Source organism: Caretta caretta, chromosome 2 (assembly GCF_965140235.1).
Source record: "Caretta caretta isolate rCarCar2 chromosome 2, rCarCar1.hap1, whole genome shotgun sequence".
Lineage (NCBI taxonomy): Eukaryota > Metazoa > Chordata > Testudines > Cheloniidae > Caretta > Caretta caretta.
The window spans coordinates 10,542,115-10,555,797 of record NC_134207.1 but is presented as its reverse complement, the minus strand read 5'-3'; the positions used below and the strand labels follow the sequence as shown (position 1 = coordinate 10,555,797).

At 40.5% G+C, this 13,683-nt stretch overlaps 1 protein-coding gene across 3 annotated transcripts in view; it reads right to left on the bottom strand.

The window, feature by feature from the left end:
• The window catches only part of TRAPPC9 (trafficking protein particle complex subunit 9), an 811,376-nt gene that overhangs the window by 760,125 nt on the left and 37,568 nt on the right, over window positions 1-13,683 (bottom strand). For all 3 annotated transcript variants that reach the window (XM_075124917.1, XM_048841736.2, XM_048841734.2), the window contains exons 6-9: window positions 13,218-13,339; window positions 11,241-11,366; window positions 9,033-9,249; window positions 1,421-1,564 (exon numbers count right to left, since the gene is read on the bottom strand). In XM_075124917.1, coding sequence (XP_074981018.1) covers window positions 1,421-1,564; window positions 9,033-9,249; window positions 11,241-11,366; window positions 13,218-13,339 — 609 coding nt within the window. The remainder of the gene's footprint in view (window positions 1-1,420; window positions 1,565-9,032; window positions 9,250-11,240; window positions 11,367-13,217; window positions 13,340-13,683) is intronic.

Genomic DNA, 13,683 nt, shown 5'->3' with positions numbered 1-13,683 from the left:
AAGCTGCAGCAGGGCCCCCCTCCACCAACGGCAGCTGGGAACTGCAGGGTGACCATATTTCTCAAAAAGAAAATGGGACACCCCGAGCCACTCACCCGAGAGGTCCCCCTCCCCACGAGGCTGTCGCCCGTCACTGGAACCCTGAGGAGGGCCCCCTCAGGAGACTGTCACCCGTACCTGGAACTCTGCCAGGGCCATGCTGGCTGCCAGCTCCAGAGTCCCGCAGTCCCTGGAGCTGAAGCAGAGAATGTCACGGAGGTCTCTGAAAGTCACGGATTCCATGACCTCCGTGACATAAATGTAGCCTTAGTCATAGTCAACGTTTGAGCCTACTGGCATTGAACCAAAACATCCAAGCAACCAGTTTCCCAGAGATTCACAGCTGGGTCTCAGGGACTAGGTGAATCTGAGTTGGCGTGGCAAAAGGTGCATGTTCTGGGACCAGCTAATGCCCTTTTTATACTCTAGCAGCCAGAAAAAAAGCCATGAGAAAGTATTATAGTACACCTGGGTAAAAACTATTTAGATTTTGTTATTGGGTTTATTAAATCATCAGGGCACAGAGATTTAAATGAGATCTAGGACCTTTTCCTGGGAGTGACTGAAATGCTGCAGTAGAGGGAATGCTGGGTTGATGCCAGGCCTCCATGGGTTGACAAGGCCAGAAGATGTGTGAAACATCTGAAATTCAGAGGATTGGTGAATTTGGTGGATTACACAGCAAAATAAAAATAAAAGAATAAAATAAAATAAAACCTGGTACCAGAGTTATCCAGGGACAATGGGATACACCTCTTCAACCAGAGAGCAGATATTTTTAGCTGACATTAGGAAGGGAACTATTAACTATCCAGGAACTCAAATGGGGGTTGAGGGGATGAAGCAAAACTAATTGCTGATGCCTCTCTGTGTCCAGTACAGTAATTGTTAAATAAGGGAGACAGTTCTCTGGTTAACAGGAGTTGGAAATGGATTTAGCTGAAGGCATCCCATAAGGAAGCTGGGAAAAGGGGATTGAATCTCCTGTCACCAGGTATAATGTGGTGATCACACCCATTTTTTAGCCCATCCCTGAACCCTAATACAAGGAGAGGGGAGCAGGGTCTCAATAATGGACTGGGACCAGGGTGGGAAGGGCTCTCAGCAGCCCTCCCAAATAGGTGAAAACAATTCAGGAAGAAATGGTGACCTGTACTGTTCAATTTATTGCTGAGTATTCCCAGATATATGTTAAGCATATAAAGTTACAGCCTAATTAACACATCCATTGCATCTCACCTTTCTTCTGTGCTCCTGGGACAAAGTTTTCACTCAATCCCCTCTAGAACTTGTTTAATACATTTCAAAGCATTAATATCACATCACATCACATCTTCACTATCATACAGAAAAATGTAATTTACCTTTTAAAAAATCCTACCTTGATCAGAGAGAAAATCCAGCATGGTTTGGAGAAGGAAGGACAAGTGTCGGACAGAAAGAGCAGGGTTTCCCATTCTTCTTGAAGCATACACTAACTCATGAAGCAAACGCATTTGCACTGCAGCCCATCCTTTATGAGTTCCTATAAAATAAACAGGAAATCACTTGTTACATTTTTAATAAAACCTAAAAGTAGCTTTAAAATATTATTAAATTTGGTTCTTCTACGGACCCTAAATAAGCAATTTATTGGTGTTTATATAAAAGCTGAAGATTAAAAAACACCCCAGATTTTAACTTTAAAAAAGTGCTAGGTATAATGGAGGAGTGTGGTTTTGTTTTTTTCTTTGTACCAGAACAAACTTACATGTCAAATATTTAAAAAATTAAAATTTCATTTCATACCCTCTTCCAAATTGCAAAGATAAATGTACTGTGTAGTGGAAGAGGAAGTTACTTGTCTTGTAATAACTGGACTTTCTTCAAGATGTGTAGTCCCTATCTGTATCGCACTGTTGGTGTGCACATCCGCTCATGTGACTAGAGTTGGAGAATTCTTGCAAGTAGTTTCCGTCAGTCTGCACACGCACCCTTGCCCTCCCTTGTGTTTCCAACTGAGGGCATAAAGGGCAGACTAAATGCCTCTCCAGTTCCTTCTCTGCCACAAATCTAATAAAGATTCAAAGCAGAGGGGAAGGAGAATGCATAGTGGAATACAGATAGTGACCACATATCTCAAAGACTCTCCAGCTACCACAACGTAAGTAACTTCCTCTTCTTCTGCAAGTGCTGGTCCCTATGTGTATTCCACTATGGGTGAATGATGAGCAGTACTCAAGTAGAAGGAAGGTGCAAGGATGCAGACAGCAGAGCCATTTGGAGGATCACTGTCCCAAAGGATGTGTCAGCGGAGGAGTTCTGCACTAGAGCATACCATCTCGCAAACACGTGGCTGGAACTTCAGGTACTTGCCCTGCAAATGTCAAGTAAAGGCACTTCCAGAAGTGATACCACTGAAGTTTCTTGTGCTCTTGTAAAATATAGCACAATGAAGGAGAGGAAGATTCAACAACTTGTAGTGGAGCAGGATACAACCTGAGGTCCATTTAGAGATCCTCTTGGAAGATATAGCTTGACCTCGCACTCATTCTGCCATAGCAAAAAAATTTACTGATTTTCTCCTTTGCAGGTTGAAGGTAGGAATGTGACAACATTGAGAGAATGAAGTCTCCCCTCCTCCTAGATGTATGCAGTTTTGGAAAAAAAACACAAGTGGATTGGTTGGTTTAATGAAACTCCAAAACTACTTTTGGGGTGAAGTTCAGATGTAGTCATAACATATGTCCTTATGGAATATAGAGTATTCCAGATCTGTCATCATGGGTTCCAGCTCACCTACTCTCCTGGCTGAGGTGATGGCCCGCAAGAAATGCAACTTTAAGTGAAAAATGAGACATGGAACATATAGCTATGGTTCAAAGGGAGGCTTAATGAGTGACGAAAGTACAAGTTTTACGTCCCAGTGAGGAGTAGGTTTCCTTACTAGTGGGAAGATTCTGATAAGGTCCTTCAAATATCCATTAGTCAATGCATGAGTGAAAATTGAATAACCATCTGATGGTGGATATCACATGATTGCTACCAGGTAGACTTATATAGAACTGAGGGAAAGCCCAGAAATTCTGAGAGAAAGATGACTGTCCAAAATAAAGGGAATATCTGCTGACTCAGGAGATGTGCTGCTGCTGTGCACAAATGGAAAAATGCTTCCACTCGGCTGAATAGTATTATTTTTCTGCTATTAAAGATGGTTTATAAAGCTTCAGAGCAGGAATGTTCCAGTGTTGATACCCATCAAACACCAAAACATGAGATGAAGTGCTTCAGGGTTTGGATGGTTGATCCTGCCCTTCAAAAAATCAGGAAAGGACTGGATGCTTATTGGAGAACAAGCTGACATTTGTAAGAGATTCAGGAACCAAAACTGTCTGGGCCAACTGAGGGCAATAAGAATGACATGCCTTGTCCTAACAAATTTTCCAAAAGACCTGAAATAGAAGTAGTAAGGAAAGAAAGGCACAGCTCTGCTGCTCTCTCCAGGGGAGAAGGAGAATATCGCCCTGAGAGTATAGTCGTAGAGCTCTTGTGGAACAGTATATGTAGCATTTCTTGTTCATTTGGGAGGTAAATAGGCTCCAATTGGGGAATTCCCCATTGACCAAAGATGTTATTCATTACTGAATTGCACAATTTCCACTCATGATCAATGGTGAAATGCCTGCTGAGGGTGCTACCAACACTGCCTGAAAGTGACCTGCTGACCAGGTGGTTCGATTCTTGATGCACAAACTCCTAATGGCAATCGCTTCTACACACAGAGGATGGATCTCCGGCCTCCTTGTTTGATAGTTAATGTAAAAGAAGGCTGTCATATTGTTTGATATTACAAGGACATGGCTGGATTGAATAAATTGCAGAAAAACCAAGCAAGCTTCTGCCTGAAGTTCCAAAAAGTTTGTGAAACCTGGCCTCTAAGGGAGTCAAAGTGCCCTGAGCCACATGGCTGTCCATGTGGATTCCACAGCATAAAAGAGGAGTCTGTAATGATCATCTTGTCTGGCAAGGAGGGTGGGAAGGAGATACCCACGTATACCCGATGGGGATCTTTCCACCGCATTAGAGAAAACGTTACTCTGGAAGGTATTCATGCTGTGTTTGGTTGGTGAATACATTGGCATCATGCATAAAGGCAACGTAGGTGGAGTCTGGCACACAGGGTAACGTAAGCACATGAAGCCATGTGCCTCAAGGAGGGAAAAAGACAAGTTCTGACTGGAGTTTGGGAGTTGTGCATAACCTGATCTATCAGGTAGCTCACAAATCAGAAGCCTGTTCCTTGGTAGGTAAGCTCTCTCTGTGACTGAATCTAGGGTGGTCATTAAGAAGTCTACAGTTTGCATCAGAGTGAGAATAAACTTTCCCAAGTTCCATATTGACATTTAGGGAAGAAAGTAGTTGAAGTATTATTCAGGTCAACTCATAGGCTTCTTGACACATCCTGGCAATGAGAAGCCAAATCATTGAGATGAGGAAGATGGTGAAACCATTGCATCTGCAATGAGCTGCTATTATCAGAAAGACCCTGGTAAAGACCTTGGGGGCAGTGACAAAGCTGAATGGGAGAACCCTGTATTGGAAATGGTCAGGAAACACTGTGAATCTGAGAAAATATCTGTGGGCGTGGTGAATATCCAAGTGAAAGTAAGTGTCCTTCATATCAACAGCTGTAAACCAAATGTCTTTTTCCAGGGATGGGATTATTGATACTAGAGTGACCATGCAAAATTTCAGTCTGCGAATGAAGCGGTTGAGATTGCAGAGATTGAGGATAGGTCTCCACCCTCCCTTCTTCTGCAGGACTAGGAAGCACATAGAGTAACAGCCTTTTCCTTGGTGTTGAAGAAATACCCACTGCTCTACTACTCCTTGCTGGAGGATCCCCTCAAGAGAATGATCCTTGAAGAGGGACAGGAATGAGGGTTTTGGAGGAGGGAAACTCCATCACTTAGCTGGATTGGACCATATCTAATACCCACTTGCCCATTATGTCGGCACTCCAGTTGTGGAAATAGTGTACTAAATGACCCCCCAAAGGATACATGCAGATCAGGTAGTTGTTGTATCATTAAATAGTTGTAGCTCTCAAACGCCTGTCAAAAATATCTTCTTGATGTAGATGTGGGAGGTGCAGGGAAACGAGACTTCTGTACTCTTCTTACGAAGGCCACATACAGACCACTTTTAATAAACTGTTGAGTTCCCAGTCTATATTTGGAAGGCTGGCTGCAATACTTCCTTTTTGGGGAAGGAGCCAAGGTTGGCCCTGAAATCCTTCACAAATAAGTTAGGATTCATCTGTCTTTTTACGGACACAGTGGGCTTCATCAAAGGGCAAGCCCTCCAGGGTGTTCTGGACTTTCCTGGGTAATCCCAAAGCATGTGCTGTGAGTCATGGCTACATCACAATGGCCATTGACATCCACTTAGATGTGTCTATTGCTTCAATTGCCTGCTAAATGCCTGACATTTGTTCTACCTCTCTTTTCTTGTCCTCAGAGTAAATACAGAGCATATGAAGCACCTTGATGCTTTAAGGCAACTAACATCCTCATCAGAAACCAGTCAGACCTATACATCACTGAACAGAAGGATCTAGGCCCAAGGGATATGATAGAGGCCTAGAAAATCTTGATTGGTGTGGAGAAAGTGAATGAGGAAATGTTATTTACTCTTTCACATAACACAAGTACTAGGGGTCACCCAAAGAAATTAATAGACAGCAGGTTTAAAAAAAAAAAAGGAAGTACTTCACCCAATGCACAGTCAATCTGTGGACCTCTTTGCCAGCGGCTGTTGTGAAGGCCAAAACTATAAACAACGTTCAAAAAAAGAACTTGATAAGTTAATGGAGAATAGGTCCATCAACAGCCATTGGCCAGGATGGGCAGGGATGCAACACCATGCTCTGAGCATTCCTAACCTCTGCTTGCCAGAAGCTGGCAGTGGACAGAGGATGGATCACTTGATGATTGCCTGTTCTGTTCATTTCTCTCTGAATCAACTGGCATTGGCCACTGTCGGAAGACAGGATATTGTGCTAAATGGACGAGGCTAATGTAAAACTTACACCTGTAAGAATAATAAGGTGATAAGTAACAATCAGCATAGATTTGTCAACAACAAATTGTGTCAAAACCAAACTGATAACTTTCTTTGACAGGGTAACAAGCCTTGTGGATTGGGGGGAAAGCAACAGATGTGCTATATCTTGACTTTAGTAAAGCTTTTGATATGTCTCGCATGACCTTCTCATAAACAAACTAGGGAACTGCAACCTAGAAGGAACTACTATAAGGTGGTTGCAAAACTGGTTGAAAAACCCTTCCCAGAGAGTAGTTATCAATGGTTCACGGACAAGCTGGAAGGGCATAATGAGTGGGGTCCCGCAGAGATCAGTTCTGGGTCTAGTTCTGTTCAATATCTTCATCAATGGTTTAGATAATGCATAGAGAGTACACTTATAAAGTTTGCAGATAATACCAAGCTGGAAGGGGTTGCAATTACTTTGGAGGACAGGATTAAAATTCAAAATTATCTGAACAAACTGGAGAAATGGTCTGAAGTAAATAGGATGAAATTCAATAAGGACAAATGCAAAGTACTTCACTTAGGAAGGAACAATCAGTTGCACACATACGAAATGGGAAATGATTGCCCAGGAAGGAGTACTGAGGAAAGGAATCTGGGGGTCATAGTGGACCACAAGCTAAATATGAGTTGACAGTATAACGCTGTTGCAAAAAAAGTGCGAACATCCTTCTGGGACGTATTAGCAGGAGTGTTGTAAGCAAGACATGAGAAGTAATTCTTCTGCTCTATTCCGTGCTGATTAGGCCTCGACTAGAGTATTGTGTTCAGTTTTGGGGACGACATTTCAGGAATGATGTGGACAAATTGGAGAGAGTCCAGAGAAGAGTGACAAAAATGCTTAAAGAGTCTAGAAAACATGATCTATAAAGGAAAATTGAAAAAATTGGGTTTGTTTAGTCGGGAAAAGAGAAGACAGAGTGGACTAACAGTTATCAAGTTTGTAAGAGGTGGTTACAAGAAGGAGGAAGAAAAATTGTTTTTCTTAACTTCTGAGGCTAGGACAAGAAGCAATGGGCTTAAATTGCAGCAAGGGCAGTTTAGGTTGGACACTAGGAAAAAATTCTTAACAGTCAGGGTTGTTAAACACTAGAATAAATTGCTTAGGGAGGTTGTGGAATCTCCCTCATTGGAGATTTTTAAGAGCAGGTTAGACAAACACCTGTCAGGAATGGTCTAGATAATACTTAATCCTGCCACGAGTGCAGGTGACAGGACCAGATGACCTCTCGAGATCCCTTCCATTTCTATGATTCTTTATTTAAATGAATCAACATCACATGAAATATTCACAATTGTTCATTTCCAGGATAGAAACAACCGTAATTAAAAGCACTCATAAAATAAGAAGTACGTCCCTCGCTTTTTGTGTTACTGATCTAAATATAGATCATACATTCTTCAATGTATTTATTTTATTTCTGAAATGTCTAAAAAAACCATCTGAGATTTAATCTAAATCTGTTATGATGTAGTTTGAACGCATTGTCTCTTGTTCTGTCCTCTGTGGCAAGACAGAACAATTTTTCTCCATCTTTTTGATGGCAGCCTTTCAAGTATTTGAAGACTACTATCATGTCCCACTCAATCGCTTCTTTTCCAAACTAAACATACCCAGTTCTTCAGCCTTTGATCATCTTTGTCACTCTCCTCTGGAGCCTTTCTAGTTTCTCTACATCCTTTCTATATATCAGTGAACAAAATTAGACACAGGACCCTAGCTGAGGCCTAACCAGCACAGAATAGAGCAGTATTATCTTCTCCCATGTCTTGTGCGCTATGCCTCTGTTAATGCAACCCAAAACTGCATTTGCTTTTCTTGCAACAGTATCTCATTGTTGACTCATGTTGAGGCTGAGACCCACCACCGTTCACAGATCCTTCTCAGCAGTGCTATTTGCCAAACTAGTTTTCCCCAGTTCTGTATTTGTGCATTTTGTTTTTCTTCCCAAAGCGTAGTACCTGACATTTGTCTTTGTTGAATTTAATTTTCTTGTATGTAGCTAAGTGCTCTAATTTATCAAGATCACTTTGAATTTTAGCTTTATCCTACAGTGTTTGAAACCCTCCCTAGCTTTGTGTCATCTGCAAATTTGATCAGTATGCTCTCTATTTCTACATTCAGGTCATTAATAAAGGTGTTAAATAACAGAAACCAGAACAAACCCCTGTGGAACCCCACTGGAGACCTCCTTCCCATCTAATATTCCATTAATAGTTACTCTTTGTTTATGTATCCACTTATGGTAGTTCTACCGAGCCCACATTTCTCTAACTTACTGATGAGAATGTCATGTGGGACTGTCAAAAGTCTTGCTAAAATCCTGGTATATTATTATGTCCACTACATTCACCCATACACTAAACCAGTTACCTTGTTAAAGAAGGAAATCAAGCTGGTTTGGCATTTGTTCTCAGTAAATCCATGCTGATTGCTAGTGATCACTCCTTCATCCTCCAGGTATTTGCAAACTGAACATTTTATACATTGCTCTAGTAGCTTCCCAGGTATCAAGAACAGGCTGACTGGTCTATAGTTCCCTGGCTCCTCCTTTTTCCTCTTTTTAAAGATTACATTAGCCCTTCTCCAGTCTTCCAGGACCTCTCCTGTCATCCATGAGTTTGCAAATAATATTGCAAGTGACTCCAAGATTTCTTCAGTTAATTCCTCATTTCTTATACATTTTATTTAAGAGATTTAAGAATAGTTTGACAGGCTACTGACATTCCTAGATATGATCAGAATTTCATATTTATTGAACAAACAGCAGCAGTCTTAGCAAAGATAAAGATGTTTCTTTCTAGAATTTCTGGCATCAGACTGAAGTGGGTGCAGGAGTTGTTTTCAATGCAACTTAGTTACAGTAATGCAAAAAACAGCAGTCTGAGCCACAGAAACTTACCTTTGCTGAAGTCCTTTGGATCCAGAGACAGACTGTAACCAGGAAGTGTCTCCAAAAGCAGTTTGTAGCAGGCCCGCCAACCCGGCTCCGATATGCTAGGTGCCACACATTGCATTGCTGCTACACGCTTGAAGAATGCAGACTTTCGGTGAAATCCAATGCGTTCATACAATTCAGAGAGAATGCTGTAACGCTGGATTTTTTCTTCTTCAGAAAGCTAAAATGTAAAAAAGGAGAAAAAAAGCAAAGAACTTTTTACTATGCTAAAAGGTTAAAAATGTAACACAAATACCTAGAAAATAAATCAAAGACAATGAAGGAGCCAGCATTATAGACCCCAACGGTCGTGCATATTATAAGCAAACAAGCAAATAATCTCTGGTCCTGGCCCCGTTAGCAGGTTTCTACATCTGCTCTAATGCCTGTTTTCTGAATTTTGTACTGAGACTTTACAGACTTGCATTTTCTAGTTTTTATATTAGCTGCACTTTATGTGACCTATAGTTTAGACCACTGGACTGGGACTCAGGAGACATGGGCTTTATTCCTGGCTCTGCAAGTCATTTGCCCCTCTATGCCTCAGTTTCCCCATCTGTAAAATGGAGATAATGATACTCATCTCCTTTGTAAAGCTTTGAGACCAATGGATGAAAATAATACCTAGCTCTGACATAGTACTTATATTAAAAGATGACATTTTAAGTTGCACTTCAGGAGTAATAGACTATAAGTGAAATTTTTATGTAGCGTTTTGTCATTTCAAAGGAACTCTAAGAAGTTAATGACAATGAAAAATACCCTGATCTGGTTGAAATAAAAGGGGAATTTTAGCTAGAGAGAATGTAGTTGCCCAAATTAGAATTTGGCTAGGAAATCAAGATTGATGCTCCTAGCTTTGTGAAAAAATGCAAAAGATTTATATAACACAAAGCCAAAGAATTTCACCTAGTGATTTATGCCACAACTTCTCGTTGAACTAGAGCATATCTTTTAGTAAGACATCCATCTTTATCTAAAAAGACTTCAAGTGATGGAGATAGAACCTACCATGGCAAGTGGTGCAAACTTCTGTTTAAACCTCACTGTTTAAAAAAATTGCCTTATTTTAGTCTACGTTTCTAGTTTCAACATTCAGTCACTGGATCTTTTTATGCCTTCCTTGCTAGATTAAAGAGCTCTGCACTAATAGAAACCTTTAGTCCAGTACATACTTTTAGTTCTTTGTTATACATTTTCTAAACACAGAGAAAGACAGTCCTTTGTCTTCAGGGCACACAATCTGGAAATCATTCTCCAGAAGAACTTTTTCTATTCAGCCACTTGTTTAGTAGTTGACAGGACTCAGAATGTGGAGCATTCTGACAACAAATTGGCCTCTGCCCACTTGACAAGCAAAAATGACTCCGTGCTTTGACCTCTGAACATACTCCCTCCACTAGTACAGTAATAGAGATTCACCTAGTCAGCTGTCCTGCAGGGAAGGACTCTGCATCCCTTCTGCAAGCGACAGTTGAATGAAGTGATCATTGCCATTGTACCAACCTGTTAAGGATGTGTTTTCTACACATAACTGCAGGCTGGAAGTGCCAAGCGTGAAGTATTCCACAAGTTCCAGGATATATTCATAGAATAATTTCTCTTTCAAGGATCACGTTGTCTGAGCGGACAATTTGTCCAATTGAGGATCACTGTAAGACCCTCACCATATGAAAGACTTATTCATGTAATGTGATATATTTTTATGTTGGGCCTTACGTCTGGTTTTCAGTGGTTTTATTTTTTTTTAAATAGTAAAATATACTGTATTGTACATATAATGTCCGTACCTCATATAACAGACACAGCTGAGGAATAATAGGTATGATACGAATGATAATGTGGCCAATTTTCTCTAGCATAGCTTTCCAATAAGACCTTTGACACCTGGGCATTTCTAAGACACATTTATTCTTCACTTGAAGAGTATCACTAATAGTCTTCAATCTCATACACCAAGCATCCACATTTTAGATGGAGTTGTTAGTGTTTCTAACATGTTTTGAAATCATGGGATGTAAGCCACTAAAGAGGCGTAAAGCATTAGTTTTATGACAGAATAGCAAAACAAGGTTCCTAAATTCAAGGATTTTTCACCCCTTAATGATTTTTTCATTCTCAGTTTAATAAAATAAAAAACAACACACCACACACAACAGTTTATACACTCACCTGACGAAGGTTGATATAAACTGCATTCTGAAGAAACTCTGAAGCTTCCATGCTTCTTTTCTGTATTGCCAGGACTCTCACTGCCTTCACACAGGCTTCCAGCTCAATCACACCAGCATTTTTATACTTTAAAAGAGGAAACAAAAATAACTGAAGTGCAGAGGATATGCTCTGAGGACGCAGCCTAGACACAGAAATCTGGAAAGAGAATCCAGTATGGCTGATGGATTTAAAATTTCCTTTTAGTCTCCATTTAATGATCAATCAAAAGAATATTTGCCTTTCCTATTTCTTCAGGTCTTCCCTGCCTCCTCCTTCACACGCTCCTGAGACTAATGTTCTAAATATTTGATTCCAGGAAAGGTACCATTACTTGCAACCCCTTCAATAAACTCAAGACCCCTCTCAGAGATTGCACCAGTCAGCTTACACAGTAACATGTCTGTCATAAATATAAAAGGAAGGGTAAACACCTTTAAATCCCTCCTGGCCAGAGGAAAAACCCTTTCACCTGTAAAGGGTTAAGAAGCTAAGACAACCTCGCTGGCACCTGACCAAAATGACCAATGAGGAGACAAGATATTTTCAAAACGGGGTGGGGAGGGGGGGAAGAGGAGACAAAGGGTTCTCTCAGTGTCTGTGTTGTTTTTGCCGGGACCAGAGCAGGAATGTAGGTCAGAACTCCTGTAAAAAAAGTCAGTAAGCAATCTAGTTAGATATGCATTAGATTCTGTTTGTTTAAAATGGCTGATAAAATAAGCTGTGCTGAATGGAACGTATATTCCTGGTTTTGTATCTTTTTGTAACTTAAGGTTTTGCCTAGAGGGATTCTCTGTGTTTTGAATCTGATTATCCTGTAAGGTATTTACCATCCTGATTTTACAGAGATAATTCTTTTACTTTTTCTTTAATTAAAATTCTTCTTTTAAGAACCTGATTGCTTTTTCATTGTTCTTAAGATCCAAAGATTTAGGTCTGTGTTCACCTATGCAAATTGGTGAGGATTTTTTATCAAGCCTTCCCCAAGAAAGAGGGTGTAGGGCTTGGGGGGATTTTGGGGGGAAAGACATTTCTAAGTGGGCTCTTTCCCTGTTATATTTGTTAGACGCTTGGTGGTGGCAGCAATAAGGTCCAGGGACAAAAGGTAAAATAGTTTGTACCTTGGGGAAGTTTTAACCTAAGCTGGTAAAAATAAGCTTAGGGGGTTTTTCATGCAGATCCCCACATCTGTACCCTAGAGTTCAGAGTGGGGAAGGAACCTTGACAAGGTCAATGATAGAACTATATGCATGAATATTCAAAAGTGTAACTGTGCCCACCAATTAACAGAAAATTTCCCCAAAATAACTAGCATTAATAAAAGCACTTTAATTAGTATTTATTTTTAGAGGGGTGTATGAACGTAATCTACAGACCTTACAGTCTAAAGGCACAAGTGGTACAGTACATAGTACAACTCAACAGAACACCATAGGGCTTGTCTACACTTATATTTTATAGCGCTCTAACTTGCTGGCTCAGAGGTGTGAAAGATCACCCCTTTGAGCGCAGCAAGTCTGAGGCTCCCAGCGCTCTGAGCTAATCCCCTCGTGGAGGCAGATTACCAGCTCTCTCCCAGCATTCGCACGTGATCACACTTGCATTTCAAAGCACTCCCGCAGCAGCGCTTTGAAGTTTCTAGTGTAGCCATGCCCATAGTTTGAGGTTGGTCCCTTATAGTGTGAAGGCTTAACCAGAATTCTGAAATGGCCAGATCCTCTATCAGAAAGCAGACTCTGTATTCCATCTGTGTGCTGTACTGTTGTAAGTTACTCATGTTTCTTACAACATTATTGTACCCTTACACAAATGAAAAGAATGTGCCAACATTTATATGTACTTTAAGGCAGGTGATCTTTAACACCAAATAAAAATGCATTGACAGTACACTGGAATTGATGCATGTATGGTAATTTTTCATAATGCACATAAGATTACCTTGCTGTAGTAAGAAATGGCCTCTTTATATTTATCTATGATGTCTTCAGGGCCAAGACAGTTCTTGGCACGTCCTATTTCAGCACTGGTATCTGCATTTATACCATTTGAAGTGAGGGCACCTACAGTAGAACAGAGTAAGGAATGATCAGGAAGCTTCCAGTTAAAACTAAACATATTTAATATGCTAAAATACAAAATAGGTTTCAGTGAAGTGTACATAATGAATAAATAAAGAAGCCATATCCTGGCTGAGTGACAAATGACTGGAGAATATTATGCCTTACTAAAATGAACTAAAAAATTAATTCACTCATAAAAAATGCAAACAAGAGATATAGCTATCTGGTTATGAAAGAACATTCAATATATGAATTTATGGTCTCCTATACCTATCTGGATGTTCAGACTTTGTTAAAAAGGGGGGGGGGGTTACTTCAAGAATTAAATAACCATAGCCCATCCA